The sequence below is a fragment of the Trachurus japonicus genome, chromosome 21, assembly GCF_045865225.1.
Source record: "Trachurus japonicus isolate A0001 chromosome 21, Traja_1.0".
Taxonomy (NCBI): Eukaryota; Metazoa; Chordata; class Actinopteri; order Carangiformes; family Carangidae; genus Trachurus; species Trachurus japonicus.
In genome coordinates, this window is record NC_140927.1 from 19,294,777 (window position 1) to 19,309,592 (window position 14,816).

Below are 14,816 nucleotides of genomic sequence, written 5' to 3' on the forward strand. Positions count from 1 at the left end.
GCACTTAATACGCAGTATAATTTGATTTTGTGCCATAATGATTTCATTGCCAGGCTCAAAGGGTTGTTAAACTTCACCATGCAAGAGGTAAATAAGAAAATAAAAAGGGGGGAAGAAAAGAAATAAGTGGCGGCTTTGGAGGCGTAATCACCCTCCAGTTCACTTCACCTATTCAAACCATCAACGTCTTCTTGTCCTAGATTTTAAATTCAGAAATGCAAATGTAGCCTATCTGGCCTCGGCCGGAGTGGATGGTGTCCCACACTGCCGGGGCGTGGTCACTGGGAGGGAAGGAGGGATGGGGGGTGGGCGCAGACAGCACGCTGATAAGTTTTCAAACTGCGGGACAAACAGAAGTGATTTGCCAGCCTGGGAACAGGGAAGTGGATGTGTGAGGGGAGCGGCGCTGGACTCTGTCTTTACTGGGACTTGATCAAAGCGTTTGTGCAACACATTTTTAAATGAGCACCTCGTGCTTGAACTGTTGAGTGAAGTGTTTTTTTTTTGTTTTTTTTTGGATATGAGGTGGAAGGATTTTGAGCGTATTTTTGGTGCCAGGAACTAGGACAACAGTCGCTCAGGTGTATTGGTAGTTGAATCGATTAATCAGATTTATTGTGTCAGCGCACAAAGCCTTGTCTTGCCTCATCTAGAGCGCCCGCCCACTGGGCTTTCTGCGGAGCGATAGTGGGAGACTGATCACAGTCTCCGGGATTTGCCGTGGAGAAAGCCGGAGTCTGCCTGGACTGTGATTCTGCTCTCCCATCACTAAAGGGGAGGGAAATTAGCAAAAGGACTTATTCCGTCGTGACTCCCACAGCGCCAGGACTTTAAGACCCCCCACCCCAACCTGTCTTCCTCTTTCCCCTGTGTACATCCACATCCAGTCCCCCCCACCTCTCTCTCCTCCTCCTTGTCTTCAATCAGGTGGCCTGTGTCCGGATACGCGCAAGTCGCCGCTGGACTTTTTTTTGTGTGTGTGTCTCACCGAGAAGGGTGAATCGCCTCCGCAGTCCTGGATGCGTAAAACGGGGGAGTGGGTTGGGTCGCCTGGGCGCCTGGCATAGCCTACGCACACGTCGTCAGCGATAAGACACAGATAGGTGAGGGGTGGAAAGCGAGGAGGTGAGGGAGGGGGGGAAGCACCACCCGAGGTTTTTCTAAAGAGGGAGGACGCAGGGAGAGGTGAGTCGGACACTGGCAAGACCGCCGGGCTCACCGGCTCTGGATTTGACTCCCAGGACAAAACCCCCCTCCTCTGGTTGCTTCTGTCGCCCGGGATTCATAGACCACCACTACCTTCTCCACCTTCATCTTCTTCCTGATTCAGAACAAGCGGATAACCCAGGCAACCAAAGACATCGCCTCCTCATCTTAAGGGGAAATATTGGGAAGTGAATCTGCGGGGCAACACACAATGGCAGCCGGTGCGCTCCTTTTTGCCTGTGCGCTGCTTGGTAAGTCACCAGAAGAGGCTGTCAGCACGAATTTCTGCAGTGAAAATCTCACCTCTGTGTGTTTATTATTATTTTTTATTGTCTTCATTCTTATTAACGAGGTAGACATACATCTGCCGTGGCTCAGACAGACAGTCACGGCACACCTGTATGAGACGTGTGTGCATCTGAACGGGTTAGTTGGGAGAGCAACTACTAGTCATCATGAGTCAGGTGAAAGTAGGCTGCTTCGATAATCACTGCAATAATAACAGATGCCTGTGAACAGCTGTGTGTGTGTGTGAGAGAGAGTGTGTGTGTGTGTGTGTGTGTGTGTGTTTGCTGAACTAGGTTAATGTGATATTTGGACTTTAGTCACAGATTAACCCTGTGTAGTCTGATCTCCTGTGTTCAAGGGGCTGCTATTGTCAACCTGATGTAGTCTGTAATTAACCTACACACTGCACACATATAAATGCACAGGCAACACACACATCACAGGTACACCCAGATCACACAGCAGCTCCAGCTATGAAGTCATCCAGTAGGTGTGAAGACACTCAGTACCCTGCTCTCTTGTACAGTAAAGACTTCCCTCCAGGTGAGCTCACCGTGTTCATGTCTGTGACTTCACCTCGAGTTTTAGGGAATTTCACAGACGAAATGTGGTTTTTCAGACACTCGCATCCGATGACACTCAGACAGTGACACATAGCCTACTAATATTAATACAAGCATGACTGTGCTGACACACACACACGTAGGCTACATCCTGCCTGTGAACTGTCCCAAACAAACACCAGATGGCTTTTTCTGTTCCTGGATTGGGAGGCCTGTCAGTGCTGCTGGGTGTGTGTGTGTGTGTGTGTGGGGGGGGGGGTGGTTAGGGGAAGGGGGAGTGGGTTGGTGGTGGTGATGGTGGGGTGAGGTGGAAGTCGGCCCGCTGGAGGCCCCCACTTGGCCAAGAGGATTAACCAGCCTGCGCCTTGCTTGCTCCACGTTCCCTTTTTCTTTTTTTCTTCTTTTCCCGGTGGATCAGAAGTCACTTTCACTGGGATGATGGGATGGGAGGCGGCGGCGGGGGGCTGTGAATGAAAACGTGACATGTATTGTTCACACTAGAGTGGGGAAGACCGCACACTGTTACAATATGGATCTTATCTACAGTGTAGGCTGGATAATGGAGTGTTTTTTTTCTCAATATATTGCATAATAATCATGAATCATGTGGTTAAATGAGAAGCAGTTTGAGGAGGTGAGGAACATTTTCACCGTTTTTATGTACAGTAGTGCACGTTCCTGTGGATCATTGGTCACAATTCACAAAGGAGCTTGTGTTATTTATTTAATCTACTGCCATTTTCAGCCATAGTGATGTGGGAGACATGATGCATCCCTGTTTTTAAGCATAAATGGTCAATGTCTGTGGGTCTATCCCCAAACATCAGCCAGGATTCAGCTTTTCCTTATAATGAACTGAATGTCTTTCGAGCTATGGAAACTTTTTATGAGTATTCTTCACTATTAAGGGTACTTAAATGTTATACGAACAATGATTTGGTTTATTTACTGTTAATAAAAGTAATCTTTAGTTCCAGTGTCAGCAATGTGTCACAGTATCAAGGAGCCAAATGACAAAATTATGTTTCTCAAAAGCAAAGAACCAGTCATATTATTTTTGATTCACTAGACTTAAAAGTTTTCAGTCTTAAGTGTTACACAAGTTGAATTAAGCCGCTTGCACGATGGCCTGAATCTTAAGCTGTATTTAACACTTACTGCAACCTGTGCACATGTGCCATCTTAATATTCTCTAAAACCATCATATCACCCAAGTTAAAGGCTGATCTGTCTCAAGGAATGATACAGCTGAGCTCCAGTAATGCAATATTGGTGCTTGTGTATTAATAACACAGCCGCAGGAGAATGTATGGCATGTCAATGATTTATCCCCCTCGACGTATGTACAAGCACACACATCTGTGCTTAGTGAGATGTGCTTGGGAGCATCTTTTATATCTGATCAGCTGTCTTGATTTTTGTGTCAGCTGGCACATATGTTTGGATTTGCATTTGTTTATGTAAAAAAAAAAAGAATCATAAAAAAGGAGGTGGATGACAGCTGTGTTAGATTGAGGTGCCGCTTACATAGTTTTGGCAGCCGAATCTTATCGGTGTTATTTATGCTGCTGAGTTTGCAACCAGGTGTGAGTGAGTGTGTGTGGTGTTATTTGTGGGAACCCGCTATATGATATAAGAAATATAAAAGGAGTTGCCTGAGGGCTTTTTATTAGCTTTACAAACAGGATGTCATCCTTCTCCCCCACAGAGAGTGAGAAAGATGTCATGCAGTCGCTGTGGTGTACCTGTGTGCGACTTTTTGTTGTTGTTGTTTTTTTTAGGGGGGTTGGTTATGCTTCTGTTTTGAGTGTGTTTTGAAAGGGGGAGGTGGCAACGTAAAGTACCCAAGACATCCCAGTTTATATAAGTAAATTGAAGGTGTAATATGTGTGAGGCTGGCTGGTTTAAGTGTGAAATGCCCGAGTGGTTTCCATTTACCAGGCTGACAGGAGAGCAGCCTGCACTCGCCCCGGTTCTGATGAGCTGCCACTGGTCAGGTTTATCAGCTGGTCTCAGAACAGCCTCACATTGTACACAGGGAAATCTTATGAGCTTATGAGTCTGACAAGATGCACACTCTGCCACCTGCAGTTACTCATGCATCTTTCATGATGTGATGTTTTATATATATGTGTGTGTGTATGTATCTACCTTGATTAGCTCTACCAGCTCAGGAGGACAGGTGCTGTTTTCATCCTGTTGCTACAATAGCTGAACATGTAATGAGTGGATTTGCACGTACATGAGAGTTGGTTGTGGTGATGGGGGAAAAAATACACATTTTTCATATGCATAAAAGTGGGGTGTGGCAGTGGGTGTGGCCTCACATTCAGAAGGAACATAACACGATGCAACGCTGCTTTAAATCCCCGCACTCCACTTCATTACTTTTACTGGATATCTCATGTGTATGAAATTATATTTGCAAATCTTAAGCATGACTCACATGGATTCATGTTTGTTTTAGTTTTCAAGTCTATCTGCAGCCGACACAAAAAAATAACCTGCAGACTTGATGGAGGACTTATTTCAAACCTCCACTGAGAAACACATGAAAAGCAGTGGCTACCTGGAGAGTAAGCTCCATTGAAAAATTTCAAACACTGTTATTTGGAAAATGGTCAGCAGTAATATGTAAAAAAGTATATATGTGCTTCTTAGTCGGGTGCAAGCTCGCAAAAACACTTGATGTTCTTTCAGCATCGTATCTTATATCTCCTTCATCCACCTCCATTTCTTTTCACTCTCACTGTGTGGGTAGATGTTTTTCTTCTTTCTTTATATTTTGCTGTATCTTTTTTTTGATGCTATTTTTTGATCAGCCGTTTCATCTCAGAAGTAAATGTGAAACAATAGCGTGTCATCCCGGCTCATTACAGTGCTATTGATTTGAAAAGAGAAAAGTTTTAAGTAGTTGTAGTAACGCCGTCAAACTTATAAGCAGACAGAGTAAAAAGCCAGCTCTGCATAATTGCCCCAATCAAACAACATAAAGGTACTTAAGAGCTCATTTCCATTTTGGGCTTTTTTTTCCCCAAAAACTTTGCACAACATAGAAAGGGCAGCACTTATGGCCACTTAGATTTGATTTTCAATGTGGCGCTGTGACAATTGTCACAAATGCATGAGAGTGGTTTGGATTTGAATCATCCAATTTTTCGTTTCAGACAAACTCATTAAAATGTGTGCATCGCATAATGTGAAACAAGATTATAATTAATGGTGAAAGAAATTAGAAATCGGGTGTATGGAATCGACTCATCTAGAAAACTGCACAGAGCTTCGCTAAATGCCGTCTTGTTTTCCGATATTATGATGGAAGCGTAAAGAAAAGTGGGATTTCTCCTTGTTTAATCCTGTCACATTAACGAAAACATTTAACTACGTGGAAGCTGAAAAGACGAGAAAACACAGGATTTGTTAAAATAGGTGAGATACACGTCTCATAATCATTTCTTTTCAACCCGGTCACAGGGAGGCTGTGGGCAGCTCAGAGGCATTTCAAACTTTATCAGAATTTAAAATTTTCAGCGCCACTCCCCGATGGTCACCCCGGCCTCTCCTCTGCCCCAAATAGGAATGACAGCTGGGAAGCCTCCACCCTTCCCCCTGCTGGAACTGACATGACAGGGATTTCACAGGGAGCTTTTAAGTTGTGTGTGTGCGTGTGTGTGTGGTCAAACCATGTGTCTCCACACTGTGCATCTCGAGTCAGCTGTTACCACACTGGGAAGCCTCAGCTGACACAAGAGAGAGTGCTGTCTAGACGGTGCTGCAAGTCACCGTGTAGCTGTTTGTGTAGCTGCTCTATGGAAAGGTTTGGTATATGTGTGTGTCAGTGAGCATATGATTGTCCCAAGTTTTGTTTCTCATTATTTTTGTCTGTTGTTGTTGTCACCAGAAACAGAGGACCTACTTCTCTACGTTATGGGGGGAAATACGGGCCCGAGCAGCTGTCTGACTGCGGTGCTGTTTGCTCCCCTTGTTATTTTCTCTGCCTGCTATATCCTGTAGTTGCACGCAGGCTTGTTTGCATGATAAGCATTAGACCCACGTCTCCGTGTATACCCATGACAAGACACCCCCCTCTCTTTTTTTTTTGCTATTGTATTTTTCATATCATAACATTGTTGACTCAACTGCCAAAAGAAAAAAGAAAAGGAAAAACAACAATAGAGAAACAGAAAGAAGACTGTCAGCTTGGCTATCAATCACCAACTGTGTGGTAAATATTCATTAAAGTTGGGATGTGTAATGAAAACACAGGTCTTCTGTAGGTCAGCGCTCTGTTTGGTTGTTGTTGAGGAGGCCTGAGAATGTCTTATTAGTCCTGGATCAATAGGACCGGATATGAGGGCTAGGTGGTGGACAAGTCAAATACCGGTTACTAGTGTGTACTACCAACAGGGCAAGTAATTGCCTGGTGATACAGACATCACAGTTAGCTACAGAAACTCACACCCAGCTATCACTGCAGTTTTACTGCAGCCCTGCTGTGTTCTGTTATCCGGTGTCCTGCTCGCTCCGTCCTCTCAAAGGTAAAAACTTTGTGTGAAGGAATAAAACAGCTTTTCCTCCAGTGGAGCTTTCGCAGGAGATCAAGGAGAAGTCTGAACACATTTGAGATTGAACTGTTTGAACTTTATTGTTAGGTTAGCGCCGCGGTAAATCAAAAACCAAAAGTTAGTTGTGGAAAATCAGAGGTAGCTCTTTTACAGAGAGTCCGTTTTTTTAACTGATGATCCACCCCTCCACCCCTCCATGACCCAGATCTGAGCAGCAGCCTCTCTCTGGTTCACACAGAGAAGACGAGTGACTGTGTGAAGTGAAACAAAGTTCTTGGTGGGGGGAGACTTCCTGCCTGCCACAGTGGATAAGGAAAGTGACTGTAGCTGGAGACAGAGCAGAGCAGAGGCAGCGTCTGTTTTGTGTTGGACTCTGCAGCAGCACCTCTGGTCAGCTGTCAGGACTGTCCCACATTACAACTCGCTGCCAGGATCGCACTTCTGCGCCGGAACATCACTTCACGCTTCAATCTGTTTTGCGATGACAAACCAGCAACGAGCCTTTAGCTGTTTTAGTTGGTAAACTGTTTTTTAAGTGTTCTTTGGGGCTGATTAACGCCGATCTCTGCTTCATCTCACTCACACTTAAAAGGCACTCCAGCTGCCTCCTCTTCCTCCTCCAGTGAATAGCCCCTGACCTCCCTCCCCCACTCGTTCCCAAACAAAACCATGCCCAACCCACCTCCTCTTCAAAGAGCACTAATTAGAAACTGCCCTCAAGTGATTGAAGCCCAGATATTTTCATCTTCCTCACAGTGTCAGTGGGACATTCACACACATCTACCTTAGATTATGAGGAGGACCCTCCTTGACCAATTAAAAGACCAACCCAGCCCCCCTCATATCCCTTGGGATTCTGTCTGCTGGTCTGTGTCGGGAAGGATGATGACTGGCCAATGACAGGCTTCCACTCGACTCCTACAGACACGCACATCCACACACACAGAGAGTCACCCACAGGCACACACACACCCCTGCGCCGTTCTCGATTCGCAACCTGACTAGATCCCACACTGGTGGGATGCACATAGGCGCTGTAACTATGGCGACCTGCTCCCCACCTGCACACTGGTGATCCATATTCAGTGGCGGTGGTGTGCGTGTTCAAAGATGCACGTGCGCCCATGAATAAATGTCTACATGCATGTTAAATTGACCCCGCAACCCCCCCTTTTAAAAAAACCCTCTTACGTAATGACGAAGAGCACTTCACTCACTTTGCCATTATGTTCTGTTAATGTGCTTGTTTGCCATTTTACACCTAAAACCAAAGAGATGCGTGTGTGTTTGTGTGTTTGTGTGTCTAACCGCTTATGCATAAATGCATGAATTTACAAGCGCATGTCTTTTTCTGCCTGAAAGGCAAATCAACTGACAATGGAAGAAAAAGTCTGTTTGAAGTAGACTAATTAATAGTTAATTAGTTTCCTTTCCAAACTGCAGCTTAATGCGCAAACGTGGGAAGTGATAGCAGGCTGCCAGTCATACAAAAACTAACCACTGTACATAAAGTAGATACAGCTGTCGAGTTGAATTGTCCACAAGCACAAGATGGATAATGACCGAAGATAGGCCTGTGTGTTTTTTTTCTTTTAGCCTCACAATTAATGCAAATGTACACTCAACTCTGCTGTTAACAGTTGCTCATGACAGGATATAATGGGTTGTGCTTTTTTTTTTTGTTTCCCTTTCTGTATGTGTGCGTCTGTGTGTGTGAGAGAGTGTGTGAGTGTGTGCGTGTGTGTGAAAGTTTTGTTTAGGGCAAACTTGAGACCACTGGTCCTTTGTCATTCACACAGAGTGGGGGATGTGTGTGTGAGGGGGGAGGGGATGAGATGAGGAGGGGGTGGGGGGTCAGACGGGTTTAGATTGGGGGTTGGGGAGATGAGGTTAGTGGGGTAGCAGGTGTCCATATAGAGTTAATGGATCTACTGAAGGGAGATGGAGACGCTTAATGTACTCTGTGTGTGTGTGTGTGTGTGTGTGTGCGTGCACTGATATGAAAGAACCAGTTTGACAACTCGTCTCGCCCACTGTCATAAACAGATGTAAACAGTAGATGAGATAATGGCCATAAAAGGTGCTACTCTCTTCACACACACCAACTCCAACCAATGAAAAGTAAAGAGCACTCATTACAGTATGCAAACAACCATATCACACATACATTTTAATACATATATTTTTTTTATAATATCCCTGTCGTGTCTTCATGTTATGCAGATGGTGAAAAACAAAGAGCTGTGCAGTTTAGGTCTGAAAATTGCCCCTTTATCATTTCAGTGATCTATGAAGTTGAATTTTAAAGGCAAGTTGGCAGCAGCAGCCGCATTCATAAAGAAAATGATGAAGAGTGTAATTACTTCTTCACACGGCACTAGGGTTTCTTTTTCCCTGATTCATGTCAATCTCTTGATTGACTGCTCGCATTTGTAACTACTGGGTTGAGTGAAATTTTTGTTTTCTTGTGCAGTGTAATAAAGTATAATATCCTAGCCTTATTATATTTTGAATAATATACATTATGTGTGTGTGAGAGTGTCTTCAGCAGTAAGATTTGATCTCAAACATGAAATATCTTTTTGTGTGTGGGCTTTTGGACAGAGACAGGAGAGGCATTGCTACCCAGCTGCAGTAATAAGGCTTTAATTGTATTGAGACATTGTCATGTTGCTGTAGCTGTGACGATGGTTTAGTAATTGAGTTACAGCTCTGCACAAGCTCTCTTCGATGACTCCTGCAGCAGGGTCACAGAATCATTCTCTAACAAAGCTTTAAAGTAATTATGTTTACCTTCATGCTGATAAGGCAACACGGAGCAGTGGAGAAACAGTAGGTTTGCAGGATGAGGAGGAGGAGAAAAACAATTTGCCTCGCGCCTCTAACGGGAATTTTGATAGGAAATGTTTGATGAAAATGTTATTTAAAAAGAATGAGGGGGAATTACCGTTGATTATGTGTTTCGGAAACCATCATTCATGATGAAATGCGCAAAACTCAAACGCTATTATGTCGTGGTCCAGCTGCAGGAAGGCGAAGCAGCTGAGGATGTAGGAGGCAGGAGGAGGAGGCAGCTGTTAAGGAGGATAGATTATGATCTTCTCCGTGTTGTTGACACTATTGACAAATACTACAGACGCTGGATGTAGGAAGGCGAAAATATGAATCGGTCCATGCAGATAAATCACATTTCTGCTCTGCATGTGCAGTCCCTTCACTCCTACATTACATTTATAGCCTGGTGGCCACAGACACCTACTGTGTACAGTAACACATTGACACAGAAAAATGAATTAGCCTTGAAACCCCCCATTGCTTCCATCTTGGTCTGACCAGCTGTTATGAGCAACAGTGCAGGTGGGGTCATGACTGCTGTAGCCCGGGGGGCCCATAAATTAAGACTGGTTAGCGTGGTGAGTGCAGCGGACAACATGACCCAGGTGTGACACAAAGCAGGAGTCTGTAGAGTTGAGTCATGTTTGGATTCGAGTCACAAAACTGGAGACTTGTATTATCAGCTGGTTCGCTTTTCTTTTACTGACTACATTTTTTACAAGATAAGCTATCATGTGTTTATGAATTTAGCTGAGAGGCTCTTGTTTGTAGATTCTGCTACCACTATACACAGCTGGTTTAGCTGTTTCTGCCAAAGCGAAGCTAAGAAAAGCTAACCACCTGCTGGGCCTGGGCCTACCCTTATGTTTACCACATCGACAAGTGGTATCAATCTTCTGATCTACTTCTGGCAAGAAATCGAATTAGATGTAGCCTACTTCCCAAAATGTTTAAGAATTTCTTCTTTTAAAAAAAATGCTTGTGGGAAATGGAGAAAGAAGAATTATGTAAGAAATTTGCAAGTGCACTCTTTGTACCTCAGCTAGAGATAGAATGAGCCTCAGAGGGAGCATGAGTGTGAAGTATATCCATGCACTACATATAGTGTATGTGTCTATTTCTTAAAGTTTGGTTCTTTGGCCTTTGGCTATGTTTTCTACTGTATGTTTCCTGCTCTCCAAAGTGCTGCAAAGTCGAGTTGAAGAATTTGATCGTGAGTCCTCCTCAACACGACTGGCTTACAAAAAAGACTCCCTCTGTGAATTTAGCTCCTCCTTGTAGCTGCACTCTACTTGTAAGCCTTGCATCCGCTAGCAATGCCTGCCTCTCTTTACTTGAGCCGTGCAATGACATACAGTAGATCCACTTCATCTTCCCACTCTAAACGCTCCTGTACTCTCTTGTTCCTCCTCAGATTAAAGCTGTGTGGGTGTAATGGGCAGTTGTTGTAAGTGTTTGTCAGCTGTTAGCGCGGCCTGCTGGCACGTTTAACTGGCCCTCTAATGGAAGTTACAACACTTTGTCTCTCTCTTTCGCTGTATTTCTCTGTGACAAACTCGCACGTACGCTGTCACACCTGTCTCCCGGCTGACTGGCTTGAGGCAGCTTGAACACTGAAAATCATTTAAGTCGCTTCTCAGCGCTGAAGAAATATGCAGTCTTAAAGCATCTCTCCTTAAAATATTGCAGTTAATAAACCAGGCAGTGGATGTGGGATTTGTCGAGGCTTTTGACAAAAGGGTCAGAGGTTATTAATGACAACCCTGCTACACTGATTTTGACACAGGTGATGATTATCACTGCAGGAGAGATGGAGAGTGGGGAAAAGAGCGAGAGGGAAACGCTTGAATTTGTAATGCTTGATGCTACCAGGAGGCCATCAATCAAAGATCCAAGATTCTGAGAAAAGCCACGGGGAAGGAGGAGTGGGGATTCTCATCTGTCCATTAGATGGTTTACAGTAGGAGGATGTGATTATCCTGCGCCCTGTGCAAAGAGAAGCCAAATATTCACTCTGTTTCTTTTGGGCAAAGTGAGATTTTTCAATTTCGTGCACTATATTCCTCTATCAACATTGGAACTGATCCCCTATTATTGTCAAATTTACCAGCCCTTTGTTGTCAATAGGAAGTAAGTAGTTATGATTATTGTGGAATACAGAATACTAGAGTTTAGAGCACAATTTTTGGAGCACTCACACGAAATCCTCTTGAAACGTCAACATTTCCATTAAAAGAAGATGTCTCCGCTTTCTAATGCTTTTATCTTTTTCCCACTACTTTTCCCACATCTTGGAATTTCTCCGTCTGTCTCGCACTCTTGCTTTCTCTGGTAATGATGTTAACAGGGTCAAGTGCTTTTCGAGGCCTTGAGGGAGAAAGATGCAGAGTGATTTTTGGAGAATGGTTAACCAGACGGGAGAAGTGTGCCGAGTAAAATGCTCCCTCAGTTCTTCATCTCTCTCCAGTGTTTAATTCTCTCTGTAATACATATATGTGCAGTGCAGCACATGTCTTCACACGTTCACTGCACATTTTTTGTGGTGTCCAACACCCTGAAGGCAAAATGTTGCCTTCTCTTCAGCTCCCTTTTTTCTCCTTTCTTTTACTGTAGCCTACAACGCAATCCTTTACTCGCCTTGTCGCTACCTCGCTCTCTGAGAATCTTCACAAGATTGCAGATCCCAGGGATGAGTCTCATACTCCCTTGGCGAGATGGGACATTGACTAGGTCCAAGCATGTTCATAACTAATTCATATGGTTACGTCAGTTCCCTGGTTCTTCAACTTCCCTCGAAAGTTTTTCCATCGAAGTTGATGTAAAGGTTCTTCTTTCTGCCAACATGTTCCAACTCTCAGTTGCAGTCCGCCAGAATCGATAATATTGAACTGTAACCAATATGTTGTTGTTTTTTATCAAACACCCCAAAAACTTTCCGATGTTCAAATATTTCTCTGTACTATAAAATTTTAATGACTAATTAAGTTACAAGTTAAACTATTAAAAGTATCGTTAGTATTAATAATTAAGAGTTTATCACTGCAAAACTCAACTAATCTGCTTCACCAGAACTTTGTGCTTGGCTAGACTTCATAACATAAACAAACAACTTCCTGAGAATTTTGCTCCTAAATCCTGATTGGTCTGTGAAAATTCATAAGGTTCAAGGTTCAAGTTTAGTACATAAACTAACTACTTAAACTAACTAACTAACACCAAAACATTTTGAGTTTTCTGTTCATCTGCTGATATGGACCATGCCTCTGAAAAAGAGAGATCACTGGTCAGTAGGTTTAGATTTGCGTGTAGCTGAAATGGTTATAGAGTCATCTCAAAGAGTGCAGATCTTCACCAGTCCACAGTCAAACTGTGAAGTGGAGCTGATTTTATCCTGCGGCTACTCTTCCAAGAAGTGGACTTCCAGCTGAGATGACTCCAGTAGCACACGGGAGATGTTCAATAACCTAAGCAAAGAAGCTCAAAGTAACGGCTAAAGGGTGATTGTGTTTTTCTTCTTCTATTTTTTATCTCTCATTTGCACATCGTGTTAAGTGACATAATATCTCTGCGTGGGGTGCCCTCTCTAGTTTATGCGGGCTTGCTGAGAACATCAGAGGGGGGGAAAATGAATTCCCATGTTTGTTGCGGGATGAAGTCGGGGTGGCTTTACACCAGTCTGCTGGAGCTCAGGAGAAGCTGAGTGATGTTTAGGGTCATTGTCCTGCCGCATCAAAGTAAATCTACAGCACAGCCACTTCAGACAAAGACAATCCACCTGTTGTAGCGGCCCTGTTAGAGCTCAGACCTTAATCCAACAGAGATGCTGTGGCTGTGACCTGTAGAGAAACATGCACACCAGTGTCCTGACATTATATCTGGGCTTAAGCAGCTCTTTAAAGAGAAGATCTAATCGGCAGGTACAGGAAGGTCTTGTTTGACGTCACCGGAGTCAAATGAGATTCAACCAGTTATTATTTTACCCTAGGGATAGTGTGTTTTTCTATGTTTTAGACTTTGATAAAGACATGATCATATAAAAAATCAGTGCAGAAATCCAGGTCATTCCAAATATATATGTTTTGTTTCTCAAATTTGGAGTATTTGAAGAAGCTCTTGTACAGCGGAGTAGGTCTTGATGCTCTGGTTCCTTCAGCTGTATTGTTAAGAGGTGGACCGGCTGAAGCTTGGATGCGTGGGGTCGTTCACAATACTGAGTGCCTTGAGGGTGCACCATGCTTCACAGATTTGCTTTACGGAGGGAAGAGAAGCACTGATGGTTCTCCCCACTGTGACGGTCAGAGACTTTGCAGTTCCCATAGCAGACAGTAAGGCAGTGGAGCGAGGCTCACCTTCTTCAGTCGATGCAAGAAGTGAGCTGTACAACCACCTTTTTGTGACTCCACCATTTTCCCACCTGATTTCTGTCTGTTGAAGTATTTAACGAACAACTTTGTTGAAAATTGTTTTTGTTTATGTTGTTTGACCCAGAGTATGATTGGAGGAGGAGGGGGGTGGGGGTGGGGGTGGAAATAGGCTTATGGATTTTCACATAGGGAACAGCAGTGTGTTGTGATTTAAGTTGTTTGTTATTATACGCCAAACCTCAAGCATTTCTTTCATTATTCTCTTTTAATTACTTCACATCACATGCTTGAGAAATAACTCCAGATGATGTTTCTTTTCCATTTATATAGTGTGTGTGTTTGTGTACGTGTGTGTGTGTGTGTGTGTGTGTGTGTGTGTGTTTTTGTCTTCTCTGACCTAAAAAAGCAGGATCACTGCGTGCATACATAGAACAGCAGCAGAACGACAGAGCGTGCCTGCATGGAGAAGCGTGTTCATGATATAATGTCACTCACGTTAGAAGATGACAGGGAGCATTATTTTCAGAGATGTTTTTTATGTTCTACAACATAACAGATAGAGACACATCCATTTTTCCCCCCACATCCCTCCTGTTGTTGCTAGAATTCATGCTCTCAGTTTTCAGCAGTAGTGATACTTGTTTTATTGAGCAGCTCCGCCTGAGCAGTCAGGTCAGACTTTTACTGTCAAACAACTCCTGGTTTTATGTGCCAATATGTTATACACTCCTCTGTGTGTGTGTGTGTGTGTCTGTCTGTGTGTAATTAACAGTGAAAGCAAGTGAGAAGAAGCGATGGACAGCTCGAATCTCCACATTTGCACTGGCTCAACAACCACAATATGAGTTCACCCCTGCTGCGTTTTTATTATACACCTTTCTAGGTGTATAATTAACATGTGTCATAGAAGAGTGATGATGAGAGTAGGCATGGATGGTAGTGGCCTTGCTGCTGTTTCCTCCGAGAATAAGACACTGGCCACAAGTGATTGGATT

General features: G+C 43.8%; 1 protein-coding gene across 1 annotated transcript in view; it reads left to right on the forward strand.

Moving 5' to 3' along the window:
* The first annotated feature begins 313 nt into the window (after positions 1–313).
* igsf3 (immunoglobulin superfamily, member 3) overlaps positions 314–14,816 on the forward strand; it is a 65,451-nt gene continuing 50,948 nt past the window's right edge. Inside the window, exon 1 of the mRNA XM_085766066.1 lies at positions 314–1,457. Coding sequence (XP_085622192.1) covers positions 1,418–1,457 — 40 coding nt within the window. The 5' untranslated portion in view covers positions 314–1,417. The remainder of the gene's footprint in view (positions 1,458–14,816) is intronic.